This window comes from Gymnoscopelus microlampas (assembly GCF_963454915.1).
Source record: "Gymnoscopelus microlampas genome assembly, chromosome: 8".
Classification (NCBI taxonomy): domain Eukaryota; kingdom Metazoa; phylum Chordata; class Actinopteri; order Myctophiformes; family Myctophidae; genus Gymnoscopelus; species Gymnoscopelus microlampas.
This window is the reverse complement of record NC_139945.1, coordinates 32523921-32551794: the sequence shown is the minus strand read 5'-3', so window position 1 is coordinate 32551794 and position 27874 is coordinate 32523921. Positions and strand designations below refer to the sequence as shown.

Below are 27874 nucleotides of genomic sequence, written 5' to 3'. Positions count from 1 at the left end.
CACAATGTTTGGCTTGCTTTTTACTGTCCCTCCTAATCCCTTCCCCTGTCAAGCTTCCATTTCAAATCATCAAAACCAGTGGAGCTCAGAAGGGAGTGTACAGCGTCCGTTAAAGAAGAAAAAACATCATTTTTTAGATGGTTTATGCCTCAAAAGGATAGATTCCTTTCTTTTCTACACGGCCATTAGCCATCCCAGGGTATGCCGGAAAGCCCTCTGGTGAAATAGAGGGCCGTTAGCGTTCAGGCACAGCGAGACTATGTTCAGAGGACACATTTCCCACAATGCTGGTCAGACTTTTGATCATTCACATCCAAATCCCCTGCAGTGAAGAAAGTCGCAATGAAGCTTCATTATAAATGTATTTTTTTAAATACAGCAACTGAAAAAAGTTACACAGAGATTAATCAGTTAACCCATTCATTCCGGGAACGCATACTGTGCCATTTCTTTGCTATAACCATTATTTTATATTTTGGGCTATTCAAAAATAGCAGATCTACAAGCTCGTAGTGCGGCACCGAGTGCCCACTACGAGCTTGTAGATCTGCACATTTGTTTTTAACCGTGAACATTTGTGCGAATCTTTGTATATTTATGTTTTTTAAAGCGAACAGTTTTTTTGTTTGTTTTTTACGTGTTGCTATAAAGTGGTTCTCAAACTTTTTTCATGTCAAGGACCACCCAAAATTGTATTTGTCCGCGGACGCCCCCATCTCAAAATATTTAGTTCCAGGGACCCCCAGAAGCAAAGATTTGAGTTAAAAATGTATATATACTACACGGCTACGCGGGCCGACCGTCTAGTAGCCTGGCCCGCACATCGGAGACAGAGACAGTAGAGCGTGTAGACGTTCATTGCAACAAAGGTGCTTGTTTCTCGCACATGATTTGGCAACACGCAAACCGAAAGCGAAACCAAACTGCAACAACACGCAAACCGAAAGCGAAACCTAACTGCAACAACACGCAAACCGAAAGCGAAACCTAACTGCAACATGCAAGTGACAAACACGAAACCTAGCAGACAAACACGCACACATCCAGTTTGCCAATTGTATATATAGATATTCAAAGATTTATACACATTTTCAAGATTTTTTTTTCAAAAAATAACAGATCTGCAAGCTTGTAGCGCGGCACAGAGTGCCACGCTACGAGCTTGTAGATCTGCTATTTTTGAAATAGCCAAAGAAATAAAAAATGACACAGATGCGTTCCTGGTCTTAATGGGTTAAGGGTGATCAAAGATTAAACTAAGAAAATGCCCTCTAGACAGTGTGCACAATTGTCTTTCAGATGGAGCCAGGCTGGAGAAAGATATTCTAACAGATGGTCAGATCCTTATGCTGAGCAGACGCCCTGCTGACTGGGAGCTCAGCAATGTCTCCTTTAATACCCATACAACACTGGCTCCATCTGATACTAGATAATCACACAGCCAGCGTGTGCGCGCGCACACACACACACACACACACACACACACACACACACACACACACACACACACACACACACACACACACACACACACACACACACACACACACACACACACACACAGAGCCTAGAATCTTAATAGCACATTGCTAAACAACTTCAATCAATGGAACTCTAGACAGGCTCGGAAAACAGAACCCTGTTGCTTTCAGGGTGTTATCTTTAAGAAAGAGGGAATAGAGAGGGAGGGAAAGAATAGCAAGGCCAGTATAAGAGAAATTGATCTGAGGAGAGAACAAAAACAAAAAAACAAGCAGAAAGAGAAAAGAAGTGGGAGCGGCCATAGCTGAGTGGTTAGTAAGCCCGCCTAGGGAGCCAGAGGCCCTGGTTGCCCCAGGTTCGATTCCAGGCCAGGCCAGCGTATGTGCCGATGAAATGAAATTTGTCCCTGAGCAAGACTCTTAACCCCTAATTGCTCACAGGTTCTCATTGGAAACAAAAACAAGACCACAAGGACTTTCATGAACGACCTGTTAAAAGGAATTATCCTTAAGCCAGGGAAATAGACAGTGCAATTTTTTTGAAATATAATTGTATGCATAATTCTAATGAACTCAAACTCGTAATACATTTTACATTAAACTAACCTTAAGCCCAACCCAAACCCTAACCTTAACCTTATCTAAAATGAATGACTTAAAGTTAAACTGAGCCTTTCTCGACACAACCCCAAGCCTAACCACAACTAAAAGTCATGGTAGATCCATAATGAAAGTGTTGGGTTGACAGGGTCATTTTGACAAGTAAATAAATAGGTAGATTTACTTTTTTTAGGCGGCCCATGGGGGCATAATTGTCTCACATGTAGGAGAACGCAGGCCAGCCTTTGGAGCATGTAGAGCAGTCTATATGGCACTGCATCATGTTTTCTCCACTGGAAGGGCACCGTGGAGGGCACTACATCATGTTTCCTCTCCTGGAAGGGCACCCTATGGCACTTAATCACACTGTGGCATTGTGGAAGGCATGTTGTATCTACCATGGGGGTATCCAAGAGGCCACTTTTGCATTTTAGTTTTTTCAGCACGGGACACAAGTGAAAGAGAAAGAGAAAGAGTGACACAATGACGAATCAAGACAGATAAAGAGACAAAGAAATCAGCAAGGAAGGACAGTTAGTAGACCATATAGACCAGTACAATAGTATAGACTGACAGAGAGAGAAAAAAAAGAAAGACAGAAGAAGAGAATCACTGCTGCTTTATCTCTGCTGTTTGGAAGTGCCATCTTCCCTCTGATTAGTTGCAGCTCTGACCTCCTCCTCCTCCTCTTCCCTGAACTGATGTGATTACACACTTCTGGCTCTAAACACCTGCACATGAACCATGGCTGCAGCCTCTTGCCTCACTGCTGATCAGCCTCCAACAACTACTTCATCTATCTGCTGCTGATTCATCCACTTTAGACGCTCGATAAGAAAAATAAGAACATAGGCTCAACTCGTGTGGATAGATGCTGTAGCAACGAATGGCATTTTCAACCGTTATCACAACTCTGAGAGTGTCGAAATGTAACCGAATGGACCCTTACAGGTCCACTGTTAGAGTTAAATGAACACCGGATTTCACAGTGCATTTGTTGTTTTTCACTTCTGTGCCTTTGCGGCAGAGAAGTGCCTGTGCCTCCACGGTGTAAATCAAAGAAAACATTTGACTCACTTTACTCGCAGATTCATAGCCTGAATGGAACGAAAGGTGGTTGTCTTCTTAACACATGTGATCCCTGATCTGTTCCGTATACCCAGAACAACAGGATAAAGCTGATGGAAAACTGATTATTGCTGCCTATTCCGAATGTGTTGAGCACTAGGTGGGATCCTCAATGCAAGGCTTTCGATGGATACACATCACATGCAATGTGTGTATACGTATAGACACAGACAAGCAGAGAACACGCACACATGCGTTCATGCGCACATGCACGCACATACAGTACACACACACACACCGTGCCCCAGATGACTCCACTTGAATCATTGCATCTTGGGAAGCAGGTGCTCCTATATGCCCTTCACTGGCGCGCATCGCCCCTGTCGTTCGTGACGTCTCTCTGAGACATCATTGTGTTCTTTTAGAGTCCCGCCAGTGTTTCACTGGCGCTCCAGAGGTCAACATGAATAGACTTAATAGTTAACCTGCTGTCCTAGATTCTTTGACACATTACATTGTTTTTCTTTGCAATCTACTTTAACTTTAACTAATGTCGTTTATTGACTCATGTCATTTACTCTGACCTCACACTTGTAAGTCTACTGTAAATGCCTAATTGTAAATTTAAATATTGGATACATTCCTCTTGCCAGCTTGTCAACATGACAACACAGAGCTGTACTGAACACGGTAGCTCTCAAAATGTGTTATTTCATCCTCTGCTGCATTCAGTACTAGCAACAACGTATGGCTCTTTTCCACTACTAAGAGTAACTCAGAACCTAAAAGAATCTCATAAAAAAGGGAAAATAGTGTATATCTACTATTTTCACAAATGATACATTTTGAGTTCTGGGTTCCCCAGAACGTTACCACCTCCTGAGCACGGCTCAAATGAGGTTCTGAGAACCTTATCTGAACCCGAGCCATAGCGTATGGAAATAAATCCAGAACCCATGAAATACGCACGACACAGGTCACTTAGTTCTTGTAGTGGGAAAGAGCCATTACTGTATATGAAGACATCCTCCTCCAACCAGCAGCACCACCATCATCATCTATTTCTCTGTCTGAGTCGTGACACCTGTTCTGTGTGCAGCCTGGGGGGGCTGAGGGTGATGATGAGGTGTCTCTGGGTAAGCTTCGTGCTCAGTCAGCAGCCCGGCAGCCATTTCAGCTTTATGACTCCCTTTCTCTCTCTCTGCCTCACAAGTCCCAGCACACGCACAAACGCTGGCCTTTACACCCCCCCCCCCCACCCCCAAACGCCTGCTTCATTCACTCTGTCGTACGACGGATTCGTGCACCAAAAAAAGCAGATCTACAAGCTCACAGCACGTCACGATGCGACTCGTTGTGCACCTGTCCTGTAGAACAGCTATTTTCGGCGCACGACTCAGTCGTGATATCAGGCTAGCTCTCTCTGACTGTCTGTCTCTGTCGCCCCGCTCTCTTTCACTCCCTCCCTACCTCACAAGCTGGTACGCACGCATGCACACACACACACGCACACACACGCACACACACACACACACACACACACACACACAACATCTTTTTCCCCTAGCCTGTGTCCCTGGGAAAGCACTCCAGGCTCTGATGATGAATTGCAGCAATTTAATGTGATAATCACCAACCCACTGTAGACAGATGTTAATGGGGTGGAGCAACCAAAGTGTGCCCCCGTGTGGAGGGGAGGGCAGTGCTCCGGTGTCGGTGTGGTCAGTGATGGTTATTTTATATTAATCCACTAGGCCAGTAGGTACAGTAGCTTTGGCTTGTGTAACATTGTCCTCACAGTACCCGAATTCCAGTCAGAGGCAACAGAAATGGCAGCCAAATCACCATGCTGGCCTAGTGCCAAAAACATTTAACCACTTAAACCCTATACTTAGTTGACTGGATTCCCAAGGGCTCTATACTAGGCCACCCTCCTGTTTCTGCTGCACAGCAAATAAGTGTAAGTAGCTGATCTACAAAATGACACTAGGGTTCATGACGTGGTTAACAAAATATTCTGTTAACAATAAGGCTATGGCCATAAATAATATGAAACAAATTCTGTTGAAATTAAGCCATAATGTTTCCAATGTTATATGAGTATTAATTCAGCATATGAATGAAAATAGTTTTTACATTTACTTACGTCTCTGTAAAGGTCCGTAGCAGAGCTAACAATGATGAAAGCATTTTGTTTTTGTTCAGTGTCGTCCGAACTTGTCCCGGTTCTTCTAATACCTGCAAAATAGAAATATCATTTAAGGACCAGTAGTATGTGACACGCACGCACGCATGCACGTACGCACGCACGCACACACACACAGGGGTTGTCAGAGTCAGGTGGGAACAGATGGCAGATTGTTTAAAACAGTTTCTCGACACAGTGGTTTTTCCCCTGCGTCATGTAGCAGGTGTTAAAATTCAAAGCACAGCAGTATGTCTACCCCCCACCTCTCTCTCTCTCTCTCACGCACGCACACGCACATGCACATGCGCACACACACACACACGCACGCACGCACGCACGCACGCACGCACGCGTGCACACGCACACACGCAATAGGCACATACTGTCTCTATTGTAACCAGTCGTGTACACGCACACACGCACAGGAAGTATGTTTGATACTTTCAAAGCAGTTTGAAAACAGTACAGCAGTACAGTAATAAAACTATGCTAAAAGGATAACACAAAAAGCCCGGGGGGGGCTTAATTGTTTCTATTGTGGTCCATTGTACTCAATTCATCATCATGATTATCAGCAACAACGCTTAAGTGCTACAGTACAACTGTACAGCATGCAGAATATCATACATCTTTCATAAACACATGACCTTTTGTCACACTCGAGGCAGAGGGTACGTTAGCAGAGTATTGTTGAGTGCATGTGGCTAAGCCATATGGCCCTCTGACTCACACACCCCTACGGCTGACAGGAGACTCAGCATTACAACATTTGAGTTGTTTAAGACTTTGTGAAGTTATGGAGTCAGCCCCAACATTACAGTAAAATCTTGCATTTTCTTTACTACACTATTGGTACTCCTTGGATAATAAATGGCAGCTTATAAGTGCACTGTGCACAATCACCATCTCCACTCACTACTCATGTTTTAATGTATCCATTTGTAACTCAAGAGTGTACAAATATAACCGAATGGACTAGTACGGGCCCATGACAAGATTTTACAGTGTAAAGTGAAAGGTACACCATTCCAGAGTGCTATTGTAGCAGTATTGTATTGTACAGTACCATGAGGGACAACCACAACCAACTAAATCAAAGAATCACTGTAATTGACAGTGTGCTGAGTTCAAATGCTTGTTTATAAAATAAACAAGTTAGTTTAGTTTAGTTTTAGTTTCGTTTATAGTTCTGGTCCTTGAGTATGATTGGCTGAGTCACATTCAAAGCTGCTGTAGAATATGCGACACACCTGTGACAGCATGTATCAGTATTATTGCACCAAACAAATGATTTCAAAATATCCAATTCTTTTACAAAAACAGTTTCTGATTACATTTTAGGCGAGAAGTAGCCTTGCAGTTGCTCATATTGATTCACTTCACATTTACAGTGGCGTGTTTACGATATTCACCATCCGTCCATACATTTGCATTGCAACATCCTTGTTTGTGCAAGCTGTTCAGGACCACGTATTCTTGCAGTGAAATTGTTTTTAAAAGCTGTTTTAATTGGGATATGTCTAACGATGTTTCTGTTGGTAGCCGTTTTATAAAAGCAATAAGCCACACAAGGCTGTGGTTTACAGGGATTTTAGAATAGCTAAGGGTTTTATAGGCCATTTAGCTGTTCAATAAATCATTGTAATTGTAAACCAGTCTCTTAGGGTATTGCTTTGGTATCGTACCTCCTAACACATGTTTGCTGTTCACTCACTGAAATCATTGAGAGCTACAGTACTGTATGTAGGGAATTGTGCCCAGTACTAATGTGATGCTATCCAATCACTGGCAGTCGTGTAGAGTCGGTACACTATAGGAGGAAATGGTTTATCATGTTGGTGTGATGAGGAGGTCAAAGCAAAGTGTAATGAGGTTGCCCCACATGATGATGAATTCATGAGGTCAAAGCAGATGATGATTAAGTCATTACACATTGTGTAATTGCAATTTCATCTCTGGACTCCGGGTAGCGCGTGCACACACACGCGCACGCACGCACGCACGCACGCACGCACGCACACACACACACACACACACACACACACACACACACACACACACACACACACACACACACACACACACACACACACACACACACACACACACACACACACACACACACACACACACACACACACACACACACACACACACACACACACACACACACACACAAACCAATAGCTACCTCTAATAGTACGTCATGGTCACATTGACTTTGATGAGTATTGAGCAGGACGGATGCATAATAGTCTTTAATCATTACTTTATTTCATCCAGCTTGTTTCAATATTCTATAAAGACATAATGATATAAGCTATAATAATGAATCAGAGATGTGTGATAACACAATGTGAGACAGGATTGTGATCCAGGCAGATACGAAATTATTATCACTAATAGACATCTTTATTTTAATTCATGTACATTTGGCATTTTCATTAGCAGACACTAACTTTAAACTCATAGCATAATACTAATAGCAATACAATTTTCAATTAAAGTAAATCAGCTTGAAATTCACTGAACAGAATGGTCACATCTTAACCACTTACACCCTTTGTTGACTGGGGTCCCCCAGGGGACTATACTAGACCCACTCCTTTTTGCCCTCTAAACTAAATCTCTATGGTTTAGAGATTTGCCCACAACATGACAAGATGCGTTGTGGGCTTGTAGATTGGCTATTTTCTGCGATTGTTCTCCTATTTTAAATGTTCGCCTATGACATGCACAGAAAAGGGATGTTAGGGTTGATGTGATTGATAAAACTAAATCAGTCAGTCCATTCCACACTGGTCCCAAAAAAAGAAGTCTTCAAAACTTCTGTCTGGATTGCCATGGAATTTGCTTTGCACCCTCATGTTTGGACCATGCTATTGATTTAATTGACTAAATCCACTTACAACATGAAAGGTACATAGTAGATGAACTAGAGGCGTCAGACAGGGAAGGACTTTTTTCTACTGAAAGTTCAGAGCAAATGAACACTGAGGATTGACATGAGTAGATTGACATTCGTATATTTATTGAGAACCTTTTCATTTCTGGATTGACTGAAAAAAGAAACACCAATCAGAGCAGAGTCACTGCCAGGCTTAGTGAGCGGTACTTCAGCTTGATCTTGTTTTTCAAAGTGTGTTATGACATTGATCAATGTCAGAGATCCATCTCTCAAGCTCTTCTTAATGAGACCATCAGAGGTGAAGATCATTGTGCGTACACACACACACACACACACACACACACACACACACACACACACACACACACACACACACACACACACACACACACACACACACACACACACACACACACACACACACACACACACACACACACACACACACGCACACACACACAGGCATGTGCACACATAGACATCAAAGGGGGCCCCTGCCCTTTTACCCGTCTGTAATAATCTGGCCTCTCCAGACCATGAATGCAGCACTTACTATGGTGAAAGAAATGCAAATGACCTCCTTTCCATGCCACACCCGAAGGCAGCATCAAGGTGAATTGCCTTTTTCCGAAGTCTCCTGAACTTGAACGCAGCATTTTGAGTTGAAAGTATTGCCGTATCTTCAGTAGCTAAAGAGTGCGGGTCGTGCCCTGAAAATAGCTGATCTACAAGCTCTCAACGTGTCGCAGCATGACGCAGTGTGAGCTTGTAGATTCGCTATTTCTGCTATTTCTTTCCAAAAGTGCCCTTTTAGGGAATTTTAGCCCCTGCCTCTCTAACATTCTCTGCACACACACACACACACACACACACACACACACACACACACACACACCACACACACACACACACACACACACACACACACACACACACACACACACACACACACACACACACACACACACACACACACAGGTCCTTGAGTAGTGTATATAACATCAGATGCGTCTAAGAATTCTGCGCCACTTAGGTTCTTCTAGACTCGAGACACACATCCTTCTCTTCATGTCCTGTCCTATTCTGTCATGACCCGTCCTGCCTCGTCGGTCTGCTCGGTCTGCTCACACTTCGGCAGGCATGACAACCAAGGCCAAATAAACATAGAGTGTGACAGACATTTGGTGAGACATCACATCAGATGGGGCTCACTCTGGTGAGCATTCCAACTCTGGTAATAGAAACTATGTTTCTATTTTTGTTTTTATAACAATGTGCTAAATAAACGGAACTAAACTCAAAGGCCCTTTTTGCTATGTTTGCACCTATATTTGCACCTACTGCATATCATCTACACTAATCAGGTGTTTTTGACCCCCAAAAACTGAGACATTTGAAAACACTTCTGACCCTTTTGTTTTGAAAACTCTGGCACTGCAAGTAAGTGTAGATGGGACATGCACAAATTCCCACACTCCCCCAGTGGTTAATTAAACATGAAATAATGAATTACAGGTCTTACAAATTACTGGCCTTGTTGTCTATGCTAGCAGCTGTTGTGTACTTAAATTCTGCATTTTAGAATGTCACTACTGCCTACATGCAGGCAAGCCATTAGTCTATGTCCAAATATGGAAGAAACAACAACAAAAATGACAGTGCCTGTGGATGTAGCCTACCGTATTCTTCTATCAGGACATGAATACATTGTTAAAATGTATGCTGTGTGATCTCTGTGTGTGTGTGTGTGTGTGTGTGTGTGTGTGTGTGTGTGTGTGTGTGTGTGTGTGTGTGTGTGTGTGTGTGTGTGTGTGTGTGTGTGTGTGTGTGTGTGTGTGTGTGTGTGTGTGTGTGTGCGCGCGCGCGTGCGTGCGTGCGTGCGTGCGTGCGTGTGTGTGAAAGCGTGTGCGTCTGTGTGCGTGCCCGTTTATGATGGGTGATCTGCGTGCGTGCGCGTGCGTGTGCGTGTGTGTGTGTGTGTGTGTGTGTGTGTGTGTGTGCGCGTGTGCGTGCGTGCGTGCGTGCGCGCGCGCGTGTGTGTGTGAAAGCGCGTTGCGTCTGTGTGCGTGTGTGTGTGTGTATGGTGGGTGATCTGTGTGTGTGTGTCTGAAGCTTGTCCCTCCATCCCCATGTCTCTGATGGGCTCATTAGAGGGATCAGGGGAGCTAAATACCAGCACTAACCCAACGACTATTGACTGACAGCTTCAGGTGTTTGAATTATTGATGGTAAGATGCTATTCATACCTTATGTTTTGACAGCAGGTGTATCTTGCAACCTAACCCATTCAGTCCGGGGAACAATTCTCGTGTCATTTTAGATGTCTATGGCTATTCAAAAATAGCAGATCTACAAGCTCATAGCGCACTGAGCTTGTAGATCTGCTATTTTTTGAAAAATCTTGAAAATGTGTGCAAATCTTGAATAAATCTTTAAAGTGAACAGTTTAAAATATGTTGTTCCAGGGACCCCTTGAAGCAAATATTTGAGTAACAAATGTTCACTTTAAAGAATATATATTCAAAGATTTGCACACATTTTCACGATTTTTCTAAAATAGCAGATCTACAAGCTCATAGCGCGGCACTCGGTGCCGCGCTATGAGCTTGTAGATCTGCTATTTTTGAATAGCCAAAGAAATCTAAAATGACACGAGATGCGTTACCCGCATTGAATGGGTTAAAATCACTGAAGTGAAGATGATGAGACTAAGGATAAAATGGACTAAAAGGAGCAGTAGGTGGATTTTTAAGGTGTCGAATCAATAAAGTTAGTTAAATTACCCGTAAAGCCTGCAATTTGCACAAAATTGCACATTCATATACGTTCTTTCGAACGTTCATATATTCAGTCTCTGAATGTAATCAGGTGGCAAAATTGTTTGTTATTGGTTTAACAAACATTTTTTGGGGGGAGAAAACAAAATGTAAGCACGTAGTCAGTAATGATTACTGCTTGGTAATAACCGTTCCAAGACGGAGTCTAGACTGTGTTATTCTGCAAAATGAAATCAATGCTACATTAATTTTTCACAAAAAAGCATATATATTGAATAAAATGTGTGACAAGGTCTTGAGCAAAAGGATATTGATGGTGAAGCATCGATCTTCCCACTCTTGACACATTTGTTCGTATTTTCGGTCACACATTGCAACTGTAAGCATCTGACTGTATTTATTACCGGGACATACAGTCTAGACAAGACCCGATAACATAATGGATTGTCTATTGCGGTGGTTCTCAAACGTTTTCATATCAAGAAGTAACCTCAATATTTTGTGCCAGGGACCCCCATACAGTATATTTGTGTTGTTAAAATGTTTCAAAAAGATTCAATGTACAAGCTGCAAATGATCCCCCCTGTACCATTTGACTGAATTTGATCAGAAACATAGGTATGGCTGGGGAGAGAAAGGGGAGCACAGTTTACTACAGCAGAGACTAAGCCTTCTTCTCCTTCATCAAGCATGCTGGAATTAGGAATTAGCTTGGCATAATAAAATGAACTACTGCAGTCTGACCCGCTGGCAGCTCAGTGTGCTGACTGAATAATCACTCCATTAACCTGTCGCTGAGAGATAACATCACCCCCACATCTCTCTCCTCCAACCTTTTGACTTTTAAGGTGTGATGTATGTGTACATTGACTCTCCGCCTTCCTTCTAAGTCAGGCGAAAGTAGACAGAAATGGTCCAATCTTATAATGAGCATAGTGAGGACCAATTATATAGGCTGAAAGTCGGTGAAGTGGTTTAACACTCCATCTCCATCGATTTGCAGCTATGTCTGAGTTGTGGGTGGCACATCAAAGACATAATTCTCCATGTACATCCATTAGCTCTTACACAGTTGTTGTTTTATTCAATCACTCAAGAGCGTCCCCGGCTGAATGTCATGATGCTGTGACTCTCAACAGATTGCTGATGAAACGCATCATAAGAGCAGTGCCCTTATCAGCCATGTACTCAAAAATAAACAAAACCCCAAAACGTTTCCACACAAACACGGAAATATTTTCACCATGCCAGCTTGGCTCCACTACTCTTCTCACAAAGACCCTTCCATGCCAGGGTCCGGAGCAAAGGACACAATGAAATGCCTACTTCGTATTTTCAAATCAAAGATCAAAACCTGTGCAGTATAAAGGTCTGGCACAGATATTATCCTCTCAAACATCAAAATGCGTAAATGCAGTATGAAGCAGTATGTCATCAAAATGGACATAATATGTCCATTATTGTCCTATATAGGACCTGTAGCACATAACAATGGGCATCATGTTGTACTATAGCAAACAATGGCCCCTTAATTATGAACCATTAACAAGTTTTGGTTAACGGTTATGATAAAGAAATGATCAAAATGGTCATCCTGTACAACCAACCATCTAAGAGTATTATACAAAAATGTCTTCAAAATGGAATGTGTTCCAGGGCCACAAGAAAACTCCCCACGGGCCGAATTTGGCTCGCGGGCCGCCAGTTGAATATCACTGGTCTACAGTAACCTTCCGTGCTTTCTGTGTGTGTTTGTGTGTGTGTGTGTGTGTTTATGTGTCATGCTGATGATACAAAGGCTGACTACACAATGTAAACTGCCGTCAACTCCTTCACATCACTTTCTTTATTTGACATTTCCATATGTGCTTCCACCTGCCAGCTGTCAGCCTCGTTCATTATTCACTCCATTTATATGTTGCCTTTATTCATAGCACACTGTAACCTATATACACCAAGCAAACACACACTCGTATCGTATACAAAGAGGCAAATGGACAGACATTCACACACATACACACACACGCACACACACACACACACACGCTCACAGCAACAGTGGGAATAACTATCTAGCCAGCACATCTATCTCTCATTTTCATTGTTCATTTTTTATCGATTTTAATTTAAATTAAAAATGGTTAGGCCTACTTATTTATCTCACATCAACAACTCCTTGTACAAAAAAACTCAAACTCTTCCACCTGTAAACATTCTGAGTGCAGGTGGAATGTCTTCAACGGCTCATAAAATGACCGTCCAACAGAGAGTTGGACGGTCATTTGTGACCGTCCAACCTGAGTGTTGATTTAACTCGGAGTGTGTGAAAATGGACACGTACTGAGAAGGCTTCAAATGATATGTTTCGTTTTTGCTCACTCCAAACAGTCCCTGAGCATAAAAGAAAAAGTAGACCGCCATGGACCGATAAAGTAATGAAGGGATTGGGTCGTTCGATGTCAATAATAATGAGTCATTCTTTCTGGAATTGCAGACATTCGCATGGATGGCAAGAAAGAGACAGTGGCAGAGAGACAGAGAGAGAGAGAGAGAGAGAGAGAGAGCCCCACACACACACACACACACACACACACACACACACACACACACACACACACACACACACACACACACACACACACACACACACACACACACACACACACACACACACACACACACACACACACACACACACACACAGACAGAGAGAAACAGAGAGAGAGAGGAGAGAGGAGAGAGGACAGAGGAGAGAAGAGTCCATAATGGTGAAACTGAAATGCCAGTGTCTGTATTTGTCATGCTGTGAGGTGCCACGTCCTCACTGCACCTCAGGCTTGGTATGTCCGTGTCTCTCCCTGACCTTGTGTTGAAAGTTCATCAGAGTTTCTATTTTGCAGGTAGAGTCCAAGAAAATGTTATCAGCCACTCAGACAGTGGCTGACTGGGTAGAGGAGCCACACATATAGGTTTGACGTTACCGTAGCCAGGTTCACACCTTGTCATTCTACTTTTGCTATGTGAAAGCAAGCAAAGAACTACCGATTCCGATAAGCTTATAGGTTTATGCATAGTTTTTGTGAAGTTAAAGGTTACGGTTTAGGCGCAATCTGGGCGACAAAGCAACAAAAGAGGTAGTCCCATAAATTACTACTACATGTGTGCAGTTTGTGAATGAAGCCGCACACATCAAAATGTTATATTTGTTATATTTGTAGTCGAGTAAAAGTACAATATTTGCCTCTGAGATGTAGTGGAGTATAAGTAAAAGTATTGGAAATTGGAAATACTCAAGTAAAGTACAAATACCTCAAAATTGTACTCAAGTACAGTACTTGAGTAAATGTACTTAAGAGTTACTTTACACCACTGTCGGGAAGTGAGGCCAGATGGTGGGCAAGTGCTTTACCGAGACACCGCAACAAGAGTATTCATGATGTACTTTTTTATGTACGCTTTATTTCAGATAGGAGAGTGTAGAGAGATAAGAAACCAAGGGCATAAGGAGAAGGGACAGACCAGACAAGACGTGGGTTGTATTCAAACTCACAGGCGTGTGGTCTGTACAAGTGAAGTTAAATTTGCTGCTCGAGTGTCTTTTATCCCCACATTTCAATCTCTCTTTCTGCTCCTCTCACACTATCCCTCTCCCCCACAGTGGGGGGCCATGCCATGCAATCTCTCTCTGTCCAATCCACAGCTTCAATCAATCCACAGCTGTATTTTTAAATTTCTCTCATCTTCATCCCTGCTGTATACACACTGCATTTTTAAAGACCTGGTGTGGAGTGTCGGAACATATGAGGCTTCCACCCGACAGCAACGATGTGCTATATTGATTAAAGAGATTTCAAAATAGGGCTATTGATTTGCCCTGAAGGACAGTGGGCACATTTTGTGTTCCGATGGAAGAAAATCTGGCTTGATATCATTTCTAACTGTGTAAAGAGCAAGTATTTTCTGAGGACTATTATTAGTTGGTATTGTTATTATTGTTGGTGCTGTGCTGTTTCCCTCTCTCCACACATGCACACGCACACACACACACACACACACACACACACACACACACACACACACACACACACACACACACACACACACACACACAGTCTCTCTCAACACAACCGGTCAAGGCAGATCGCCACCCTCTTATCCCCATTAGTCCTATTAAAAGGGAGTTTTTCCTTGTTGCCGTCGCCAAGTGCTTGCTCATGGGGGAACAGTTGGGTCTCTGTAAATTAAAGAGTATGGTCTCGACCTGATCTATATGAAAAGTGCCATGAGATATAACTTGTGTTGTGAATTGGCGCTTTATAAATAAAATTGAATTGAGACATTGTATTTGTAGACACATATGCACAGTTGCACACTATGATTCAATTCAGTTTTATTTTCTGAGTTATGGCACAATGACACTATGATCAGAAGAACAAAGTTACAGTACTTACCGCACTATAAATGAAATATTTAACCGTGGAAGTATTAAAACATGTTTTTACACTCTCACAGTTAAATGAACACTCAGGATTTCACATTGTGGGGAGATGTTGAAGAAAATGGCAAAGCATGACATTCAGGGACAGAGTGTACACACGCAGTAGGCAGTGAGAGCTATGGTGACCTAGTTCTCCTTGACAGGATCTAGTAATTGCAATGTCCACCTTGCCATGAGGCCTTGCTGTCAGGGGAGTTGAACTTAGACTATCTGAAGTCTATTCATACTTCACCGCACAACCCCTTCTCACTCGACAAAGTCTCACTCGACAAAAAATGTGTATTTTCAACGAAAGGAGTGTCTGTAACGTGTCCTGGAAATGGAATCCATACTTTAGTAATGTAACCAATTTAACACTGGCATTCCTATTTTGGGAATGTCATATAGGAACATTTTCGAAATATAAAATGTAAAAGAAATGCTCAAAACATGTCATACTATGATGCATGTGAGCTTGTAGCTTGGCTATTTTTACTATTCGCTGTAGGACAAAGGTTAATTGATTGATTATTGAAAAATAAATGAATCAACCAATCAACCAATCAACCAATCAACACATTAACCAATTAACCAATTAACCAACTAATCTACCAAACAATCAGTCAGTCATTTGGCAGTGGGGGCAGAACAGTTATATAGTATATAATAAAACAGACAGGACAGAGGCATTTGCACATTCATACTTTCATAGATAATCTATGTTCTATGTACATTAGTTCCACAGACACAAGTCATTTTTGTGAGGTGCACTTGGGCAAACTAGGCTCTCCGTCATTAGGCCCATTACGTTCCAGCTCATCAGAGCTGTCTCTAGTTTTATTTCAGTTGATCTGCACTTGGGGCGATTGTCTGGAAAATTCTAATTTTGTTTTCTTCTTACAGTATCTGTCAGACTGAACAGGCAATGGTCTGGCAACAAGTATTTTCCACTGTTTTAGGAAAGCAATTGGCCATGGCGGTATTAAGAAAACATGGTGGGAATAAAATATCATTAACACTGTGACACTCTTCCGCTTGAGACCAACACAGTAGCCGGTTATAAACAATATTTGTTATTATTATTGTTGGTGTCGAAAAAAATGCTGAAAGTGTTCACCACTCAGACTCACATGAACCCTGTTTGTTCTTTATCTCTTGTTTATTTCTCTTACCACTTCCATATCTCCTCTCTGATGGTTTGATGGGGGGCAGCCATAGCTGAGTGGCTGGAGAGGCCGTCTGGGAACTCCCGATTTGCTTACCCGCCCGGTCTACAATGTTTTGAAGTGTCCCTGAGCAAGACACTTAACTCCTAACTGCCCCCTGGTGCTGTACTAATAGCGCCCGCACTGCTCCTAATAGGATGGGTTGAATGCAGAGGACAAATTTTACGTTTGTGCAAATGTACTGTGATAAAAATACCCCATTTATCTTTCCCTCTCGGTTTCTCACTCTCCCATCCCACTCTCTCAGCAGTGAAGAACCTCCAACTGCTCCCACTAGCTGAATACTAGCTAACTGTATTGTCTTTTCACTGTGAATTGCCTAACAAATTTGCAGTATGAATAATTTATCACCCTGACATTTGCAAGGAGTGCTGTTCTGAGGGGGAAAAACAAATCTGTTGCTCGAAGACAGGTTATCAATAGCCGACTGTGCTGACTTGTATATTTAGCATTGAGACTATCTCCTAAAATTGTGATGGATTGTTGTTTGTTGTAAAACAAGTGTTGTATTGCATTGCATATAAAATAACAACTCGGTCTAAAGATTCATTCTGCTTTCTGTTTAAATTATTTCTTACTTTATCCATATATATATATTGTTACAGATATAGCGCAAATTCTACAAAGAACAATTCTGTCCCTGGCAGATACATATTGTTTTTTAAATGCATTCAATATACATACTGTTTTGTCTAACTGTAAAAATGTTTCAGTGCAAGATAAGTTGAACCCTGTGGGGAAATTAATCCTCTGAATTTGACCCATTTGAAGTATTAGTGGGCAGCCACTGAACTGCACCCCGGGAACAGAATATTAAAGGGCCTGCATAATGACATTTCACTTTTTCCTTACTTTTTGGTCTATTTTGGGATTCTGTGACGTCCCTTCTACCAAAAAAAATGGAAACGGAAAAAGAAAATTTGAACACTCGGCAGTGCTCCAGACTAACTTTTTAGTTGATTGCACTGGTGTGCCTAACCTTTTCATATAGGTGGCGTGCACCAGCATCTAATTTATGTGCACCCACACATACTGTACACATTCATAGACAGACCTGCTAAATGTAAGGTATGCTGGTGCGACCAATGAAAAGTTTTAGTTGCTTGGGACACATTTTTGGGTGGATGTGCGCCATGGGTACACTGGATTGCCGGTGGATTGGACTGGACTGCACTGGATTGGACTGGATTGGACTGGATTAGACTGGGCTGGACTGAACTGCAGTGGACCGGGGGGAAAGTCCGCTGGGCCTGAAGATTCCATGCAAGTGATGCCTCACAGTGCAAGCTTGTAGTTCGGCTATTTTCACAATATTTATCTGTGGAACCGAGTCAAACTAAATGTAATGCGTACAATTCCAAGTGTTTGTCAGGGTGGGGGATAGCCCCAGTTCAAATATGATTTTTTTGAGGGGTTGGGCCTGAAAAGTTTGGGAACGCATGCTCTACTACACAGTGGCAAGTCGTACCTCTGTGGGTAAACCATGGCATTTACACTGCCACGGTGATGATTCAATCCCCCACTGAGGGCATGTCACGTAGTAGAGTGTTACAAGAAGTTGTCTTCAGAGGACATAAGCTGAACAGGGATAAAAGTATTTTTCTGTTCACTGCCCCATGTCAGTGTCACATAATCTCTCAAGACAGATTCAGGATTTTTTTCTCCTTTCTTTGCCGATGGGTTCCCAGATTGGTGTCACATGACACTTGAACTGTTGCTGCACTCTTGACCGCCTCTGACATTTCGCGTTACGAAGAGCTGAGAAGGCGAGAGAGGATTGTGTGACCAAACAGCTTGTGCATGCCAACTCACGGCTCACGCCTCACACGTGCACAAGTGCTAACCCACATATATTACTGTATGTGTGTACTGTAGTTAGGAGCAATGATATTATTAATGTATGCATTGTATGCGTGTCTGTGTTAATGTGTGTGTGTGTGTGTGTGTGTGTGTGTGTGTGTGTGTGTGTGTGTGTGTGTGTGTGTGTGTGTGTGTGTGTGTGTGTGTGTGTGTGGTGTGAGTGCGTGTGTATTTTAATGTACGTAGTGTATAGTATGACATGTATAGGTTTCAAGGTGTGTTTATTAATGTGTGTGCATTTCACCTACATGTACTGTATGTGTGTGTTGTGTGTTCTTCGGCCTGTAATTGTGCATGTGTGACCATCAAGCAGCGTTGCCTGCATGCAGTATTATGAAACCCCTCTTTGCTGGTCAAGGCTTGCATCCTTCACACCAGTGTGCCCTTTCATGGGATGCAAATGCATTTTCTCTCCCATTGGAATTGTGACCTTTACATTGCTAATCTGTTAAATAAAAAATAAGACCACCACACTGCCAAACAGGGCTTCCCAGGACCACTTAAGCCCTATTTTCTACTTTGTCATATGAAGTCATATGATGCACAACACGATGCATTTGTGAGCTTATAGATCTTCTATTTTGGAAAAAAATAAATTAATAATAATTTAAGGGAAACAAACATGGCCTGCCCATATTCATGTTTGACAGGGTGGTGTCTGTTAGGGGTGAGACGATATGGGTATCTCACGATACGATATCTGTGGCGATATTAGGCCCTCGATAACAATAATATCCCGATATTCGATATATTGTGATATCACGATATATTGCATGAAATTTCACCAAAGATATATCACGATAGTCCTTGTATTCAATTCATAAACACATAAAATAGTACCAAACAGTTCAAAATCATCATTACACAAATACAGAGTCGGAAAAACAACGTATCACATTGTTTAATTTCAATATCGATTTTTTTCAGCAGTATATCGATTATTTATCGCGGGAGAAAGTATCGCGATATATCGCGATATCGATATATCGTCCCACCCCTAGTGTCGGTGTGTGTGTGTGTGTGTGCGTGCGTGCGTGAGTGTTCATTTAACTCCCATAAGGGTCATCATAGAATATATTTCTTCACAACGATCCACCCGGCGATCACTTTAAAAGACGAAGGGGGGTCTCGTAGAATCGGAGAAAATAAATTGTGCACATCCTCTCTGTCTCCAGCAACTCTTTTGATGTTTGACCCCTACTGTCCACACTAATATCATATATACTGTACTGTCCACTGACCACTGACTTGAGTGTGTGTGAGCTCCTCATTTGTTATGTTTGTGTGTGTGCAAAGTGTTTCCCACCTGTCTAGTATCCACGTCTGCTGTGTTGAACTGTGCATGAGAATGTTTGCATGACTTTGTGTATGTGTATGCTTGTGCATATTTGTTCAACTCTATGTGTGTGTGTGTGTGTGTGTGTGTGTGTGTGTGTGTGTGTGTGTGTGTGTGTGTGTGTGTGTGCGTGTGCGCACATGTGTTTATCTGTGCTGTGTTTGTGTGTGTCACATATCTATTTTTAGCACAGGCTGATGATGCATCCATTTGTCTCTGCTGCGATGGGGGCACCAGCAGTGCGGGGAAGGGGTGGGTGGGGGGTGGGGGAGTACTTTACAACAAAGGATGCCTGAGTATGTTCCAATCATGGGGAGAAAACAAATATTTCCCCCCCTGCTGAGTTTACCTCTTACAGATTACTGGATCAATGGGAGGATATTACAGTATAAATTGTACTCACAGCAGAATGACTTTCAGTCCAGACTTTCAATCCAGTCCAATCCAGTCCAATCCAGTTCATACAATTCAGTCCCACTCAGTCCATGGCAAGGAAGGTTGGTGAATTCAACCTATATAGAAAAATTGAGGATGAATGTTGTATTATATTTTGTAGCCAGATAACAGAACATAACTAGAAAAAGTGCTCCTCGGAGCACAGGTCTCCGCCAGGTCAGGTACGTTATTGTGGCCTCCTGGTGGCGCTATAATAGGCCAATGTGAAAAGGGTGCCATTTGTTCAAGGGCTTTTCACTGCAATCGGACACTGCATTCATGATTTGAGGCATTTTGTTCCAAAAATGTGTTTTGCAAAATTAGACCTGCTGGTGGCACTATAACAGGCCAATGTGAAAAGGGTGGCATTTCTTCCTCGGCCTAATAGAAATGTGCTTGTGAAATTTCACGGAAATCGCAAGCTGCGTTCATGATTTGAGGCATTTTATTCATAACGGACCAATCCTGCAAACTTTGGAAGCCAATCTTAGGCAATCAGGATGGAATATGGGAAATCGGATAAATCCGTGTTGATCACATGACTATAGAGATACTGTGTACCGATTTGTGTGATGTTTGGACAAAATCTGTAGGAGTAGTATCAATAAATGTATCAATATGTGCACATATTGGCCTCCTGGTGGCGCTATAACAGGAAACATTTGGGCCAGAGGTTCTGAATTGCCATCCAGGGAGTGTGCTTGCACAGTTTCGCAGCGGCCGGGCCAACGGTGCCAGAGATTAGCTGCTAACGGACGGACAGGACGGACGGACACACGGACGGACGGACAGGGGGTAAAACATACTCTCTCACCATGCCTTTCGGCCTGGCGGAGACAAAAATCATATACCATCAAATTTTCGATTGCATAGTAATAAATGTATAGAACAGACATTTCCTTTTATAGCTATGCTCTACTTCCTTGTCAAACACGGAAGAGGCAGTAATCAATTCCATGGGGGCCTGGAATTGGTTGGTTATATTGTAACTATAAGAATAAACATCATCGGTCCATCAGCAAAGTGTCTGTGAACATGGAGGCTGGGTGCTTAATGACCTGTGATGAATAATTGTCACCTTGAAAAAAACCTCTGTACAATTAAATAAGTAGCAGGTATGTTCTACTTTAAAATGATTGAAGAGAAGGTAAGACAAAAGTAAGTTAACTCCTGTTAGAAGATGTACATAATTAGGAAGCCGAAACCTTGACTGTGAGTGTGAGGCCCATGTTCACTCCTGGCAGGTGTTGAGCTTGGTGGCTGCCCTCGAAATGGATCTGTATGCTTTATTGGTGGTATACAAATTTCAAGCTGCAATAAGTGACTTTTGACAATTACGCTACAAGCCGACATCAAAACACCTCAGTTCATCAACGCCATGGCCAGGGCAGCAAAAAGTTCTGCAACTTGCAAAGAAAATAATGAACAGGACTTTAGCAGATTTTGAACCAAAATCCGCTCATGTGAGGCGTTCATAGTGTGGGAAACAAGGTGGGGTCTAATAATGTCTTGGCTCCATGTGGATCTCAGACTTCATGTGGGCAGTCTGTGGTGTCAGTCAACTGCAACGTATCTATGTGGGCAACGTTTCAGCCCGACCTAACTGCCATTCACTTTCCATTATAAAATTAAATAAATATTTGAAAAAATGCCCAAAAATGCCCACAAGCATATGTGAAATGGCAGCATGTACAAGAACTTTGCCACGGATCAGTCCAGTGGTTTGTGAGATTATCCCTGGACACACAGACAGGCACACTCATAGACCCATTTGTAGACGTTTATTGAGCCAGCCACAAAGTGAAAATACTTCTGTGCAAATATTGTTTATTTCAACTGTAAGGTATGTTCAATTACAAGACATGGTTTTGGTACTTTTTCATTATATCATACAGTAACTCATAAATTGCCTTTCTACTTAAATAAATAAACTTGCCTCTGGTGCGTTATGTGAGGTAAACTAAAGGTAAATCATGCTACATAAAGGACAACCACTCTTTAAGAAACTTTTGAATTACTGTAATATCTCATTGCTTGTTCTTTCTTTCTTTCTTTCTTTCTTTCTTTCTTTCTTTCTTTCTGCCCCCTGCTGGGTGTTTGTTTTAGCTCTCTTTAATGGCCCTTTGCATTATTTAGACCTCAGTGCTATTTTCAGACACCTTCAATTATGTAAATTCTGGGTCCAAATGAGGGCTGTATATGCTGCCAGGAAGTATTTGATAGCAGCCAGTGTCTATGCGGGTGAGAGTGAGTGTGTGTGTGTGTGTGTGTGTGTGTGTGTGTGTGTGTGTGTGTGTGTGTGTGTGTGTGTGTGTGTGTGTGTGTGTGTGTGTGTGTGTGTGTGTGTGTGTGTGTGTGTGTGTGTGTGTGTGTGTGTGCGTGCGTGCGTGCGTGCGTGCGTGCGTGCGTGCGTGCGTGCGTGTGCATGCATGCGTATATGTTCCTTCCTGTAATAGCCCTGAGATCAATTCCCATGTTATGCATTAGTGGGTCTGTCTGTTTTGGGCCATGGAACCAGATACTGGACTCTCATCTATTTATCCCCCTCTGTCTTGCTGTCTCTGTTGGACAGTGTGCCCTTGTAAGCACGCTGCATTGTTATCACAACTCAAAGATAGCTTTTCTTTCTTTCTTTCTTTAAACCCACACCCAGCACATTTCAAGAAGCAACGGTCTTCAGACAGCCACTGTCACTTGGACTCTAAGGATGGATATGTCAGTCAGTTGGTCTCACCACTTTGGTCCCAAACAACATATCTCAAACACTATACTGTCTGGATTGCCATGGAATTTCCTGTGTATCTTCATGCCGCCTGACGATACTACCTGCCTACTGATGGCTGGTGAACAAAGCAAATAAGCAAAGCAAAGCAAAACAAAACAATAAGAACAGCACTAGCATGATTAGATTAGCTCAACCTAACCAATCATTTATAAGCGTGCACAATACTATTAGTCATGTTCATCTATAATAGAACACGGGCAAACTGATTCATTACATTGTCATCTCATTCCAGTCAGATTTCTTCCTGAGTTGACCTCTAGCCAAATCTGTACCACACCACTGCACCACACATTGACCACATGAACCCTAGCATCTCTATTCTGGGCCATGTCATAATAGGCAAACAATGATAATAGATGAACATTTTGGTCAAAAACAGGCAAAGATTTGCTAGGACCAGACGAATCTACCAGTGCAAACAAAAAATCACCCTCTGCGATTTGGGTCTGGCACCGCTCCATTGTGAATCCATTTCCTGCACCCGAAGTCTGGGGTGACCAATCAGGGCCCAGTATTCAAATATGGGAGACTGTAATTGGTAGTTGGTTGTAGGTCTAACCAATTGCGTCCAGAGCCATTCTTTTGATCCCGCCCGTTGGGAAAAAAACTTCCTCACAGAAGCACCAGATTCATATCCACACAGTGATATAGTCTGGCCACGCGAGGCTAGAGATTTGCCACATATTTTAGGGGAAATAGGGGGATCTCCCTCAGAGGACTACAGTCAGCAACATACACTATAGGGTTTAAGTGGTTAAGTGTGTCCTCCAAACTGTATTCACTCCCAGTCCTTACAGAATAATGAGAACATGATGGCCACTTCACATCACATCTAACTCCATCAATCTGCTAAACTGTCTGAGTGATAAAGAAAACAAGTGATGAGTGACAGCGCTGCAGATGAGCAACTGACAGAGAGCAACAGAGAGAGAGGGAGAGAGAGGGAGAGAGAGAGAGAGAGAGAGAGAGAGAGAGAGTGGAGGTGATAAAATGATGTGATAAAAAAAGATGGAAGTGTGTGTGTGTGTGTGTGTGTGTGTGTGTGTGTGTGTGTGTGTGTGTGTGTGTATGTGTGTGTGGGCATACATGCGTGTGTACTATGACTAATGCATATTGTTGTAGCTCATCCTCATCATTCTTTGGAATGGAAGGGATGACCTGACAACATTCAGCCTCTCTCTCTCTCTCTCTCTGGTGCTCAATTATGTTACATATTTGGGGCAAAATCTGTCCATGAACCAAACTATTGTTCATTTACAGTATATTGATTCCCTAAGAACGTTGTTAGGATTCTAATTATTCAAGCAGGTACAGTATGGCTATAAAAGAACAAAGAAAGAATGAAAGAAAGACCAAGCAAATCAGGAAATGTACACTGTGTTCATTTAACTCTGAAGAGTGTACTACTGGAAATGGCCCTTTGCAGGTGCTTGTGGTACCATTTGTACACTCTTTGGCGTTAGATTAACATTACAATTTTACTCAGTATCCACCTGAACAAATCAGTTCCCATTTTCTCTCATGTAAGATTTATAGTGAGTTTCGCTCCATTTTCATGTTCCTCATCAAAGAGATGCAATTGCATATCTGGTTCATTAGCAAGGCCTCTCTCCTGAACCACACACTAATCAGCAGCAGGAGGCTCAGCTCAGAACGTGTTAATGGTCATTAAGGACCTTATTAATTGCTCCATCACGCTGTTTGCCCACTCTCTGACTGCCTCGCCCATGAAGCGCACTGGACTCCTATCTCAGTCCTATCTGCGCACACACACACACACACACACACACACACACACACACACACACACACACACACACACACACACACACACACACACACCTGATTGCATGTGTTCGCTCACACATATGCATACATACATAATACATAGTCACAAACGTGCACTTACACACATATACCTGTGCATGCAGGCACATAAAAGCTCAGTGTCGTACTACTCCACACATCCTCATGCCAGTGCTACAACACGTCCAATTACACAGGAGATTACACAAACTGTCACTCCGCGTAATTGCATGCACTCTTATCTACTCTGTACTCAGTCGTGTCAGTTCGCACCTATCTCCACCCTGATAACTGTCCACTATCACTCCCACATTCATCACTGCTCCTACGGCTACTCTCCTGAGCCATTTATTTATCTATGAGCAACAATGAGGAGAGTTCCCAATACAAATCTGAAACCAAATCTTAGCCACTTTTAATCACCAAGTACAAGCATTGTTTAGGTTTGTATCTGGGTGACATTGGTGCAGAGGACCTCACAATGGACAGGATAAACATGACAATGGACAGCAGCTATGCAACTTGCACTTAAACACTTCCCCTAATCAATTACTCACCCCGAGATGGCTTGAATACAGGAATAACTTTTGTGATTTGTATCACATTCTATGTCGAATGAAGAATCCAAAAATGGAGGGAATAGAGTTGAAAAAGAAGACAATTGGATAAAATAGGAGTCCAATATTACCAACAGCAAAACGTTATCAAAAATACATATATAAACTACAAAAACAACTCTCACAGTGTAATCCCAAGTGTCCTGTAACCAGTCCATGACCCCAGTATTTACAAAACGCTTTTTGCTGAAACTGTGTGTGAACTCAGCTCATGTTGAATTCCACACATATGTCCCGGTGTGTTCCTTGTTCCATGCATGAGACTGTTTACACCAGAAGTGATTTAAACTGGGTAAAGGACACGTGGCCGTTTTTTCCATGAATGGCAACACACTGCTCTGTTCCCACGAGATCATTTTTAAACATGCCAAACCTGTGCTAGTCGGTACCATATACAGACCTCCTAACCAGACTGATTTCTATGATAGACTTGATGAATGCTTAGCTAAAGTGGACCATGCGGAGACGATTCTTCTTGGTGATTTTAACACTGACATACTCCGCAAGGAAGCGTCAGTGTATAAGTCATTCAAGGCGTGTTGTGATCGGCATTCACTCCACCAGCTGATCACTCAGCCCACAAGGCTGTGTGTTTCCTCTCAAACTACCATAGATCTCATTCTAACAACGGACAAGGAAAAAATCCTAAATAGTGGTGTTTCCACCTGTGGCATATCTGATCACAACATGATCTTCTGCACCAGAAAGAAACGTAAACCTAAGACCGGTTACCACAAAACAGTCACAATCAGAGACCTCAAAAATTATAAGAGTGAGGACTTAGATCACAGACTGGAGGAACAGGATTGGTCCGACGTTCTAAACAGCACACAGGTAGACGAATCCTGGCTTTGTTTCAAAACCAAATTCATTCAAATTTTGGACAGTGTGGCTCCCATGAAAACCATCAGGGTCAAAACCCGCTCGGTACCATGGATGAATTCGGACATCCTTACTGCCATGAAAGTCAGAGACAAAAAGTGTTCTGAGCTTCATAAAAGTAGGATCAAACTAGCCAAATGTTTTAACAAAGGTCTCGAATCCCACGTAGCTAAACTTGAAAAGGAAAAAAACAAGCTAAGAAACAAGGTAAATAGCATGCTCCTGTTAGCAGAAAAAAGCTACCTCGATGACAAGATTGAGGAAAATCAAAAAAAAACACGAGAGCTTTGGAGGCTACTCAAGAACCTCCTAGGCTGCAGCAAAAAATTGAAAACCAGGCTTTCAAACTTAAGCCTCAAGGTGAATGACACTCTCATTTCATCCAAACACGAAGTGAGTAAAATCCTCAACATATTCTTCACGACCGTAGCCTCAGATTTGGTTGAAAAACTTCCTCCACACTCTGGGAGATATGGTGAGGAGTATGTTGTCTCATTTTACGAAAAACAGGGTGTTTGCAAAGATGACTTTAAACTCTCCCCTGTGAAAACAGAGGTGTTTAAAAAATTGAGTGCTCTTCATCAACACAGAGCCACAGGCCTCGACAATATCCCCCCCAAATTTCTAAAAGACTCAGCCGCCTCCATTGCTCCAATCATTACCCACATATTCAACCTCTCCACCACACAGGGACAGGTCCCCAACGACTTCAAAAAAGCAAGGGTGACCCCTCTGTTCAAAAAAGGAAACCAATTAGACCCTGGCAACTACCGCCCTATTTCTATTCTAAGCTCCATCTCGAAAGTCATGGAAAAAATAGTCTATGAACAGGTCGACAAGTATCTTGCCGAGAAAAATCTAATCTACAAATTCCAATCTGGCTTCAGAACAAACCACTCCACTGACACATGCCTTCTCTATTTGAACGACTCTATCAAACAAGAGATTGAAAAGGGCAAATATTGCGGCATGGTCATGCTGGACCTCCAGAAGGCTTTTGACACCGTTAATCACCCGATTATGATCAATAAGCTCAGAGCAATAGGTTTTGATGACACGTCAGTGAACTGGATGAGATCCTACCTGGAAGGGAGGGAGCAAGTGGTGGAAGTAAACGGCACCCAGTCCCCCCCCCTCCCAGTGACTTGTGGTGTTCCCCAAGGAAGTATACTAGGACCCTTACTGTTCCTGATATATGTGAATGACATGTCGTCAGCCTGCGACTGCAACCTGTTCCTGTTCGCAGATGACTCGGCCCTGCTAGTCTCGGACAGGGACAGGCTGCAGGTTGAGAAAACTCTCAGCTCTGAACTCAACAAGATCTGCATCTGGCTCTCCGACAACAAGCTCTCATTACACCTGGGCAAAACGGAATGCATCCTCTTTGGGTCCACTCCTAACCTCAGAAAGGCAGAGAGCTTCACGATC

The 27874-nt window shown here is 42.6% G+C and overlaps 1 protein-coding gene across 1 annotated transcript in view; it reads right to left on the bottom strand.

The window, feature by feature from the left end:
* sphkap (SPHK1 interactor, AKAP domain containing) overlaps window positions 1-27874 on the bottom strand; it is a gene marked incomplete at its 3' end in the record, with an annotated part of 134736 nt that overhangs the window by 66810 nt on the left and 40052 nt on the right. Inside the window, exons 2-3 of the mRNA XM_084064302.1 lie at window positions 20325-20433; window positions 5296-5387 (exon numbers count right to left, since the gene is read on the bottom strand). Coding sequence (XP_083920428.1) covers window positions 5296-5387; window positions 20325-20384 — 152 coding nt within the window. The 5' untranslated portion in view covers window positions 20385-20433. The remainder of the gene's footprint in view (window positions 1-5295; window positions 5388-20324; window positions 20434-27874) is intronic.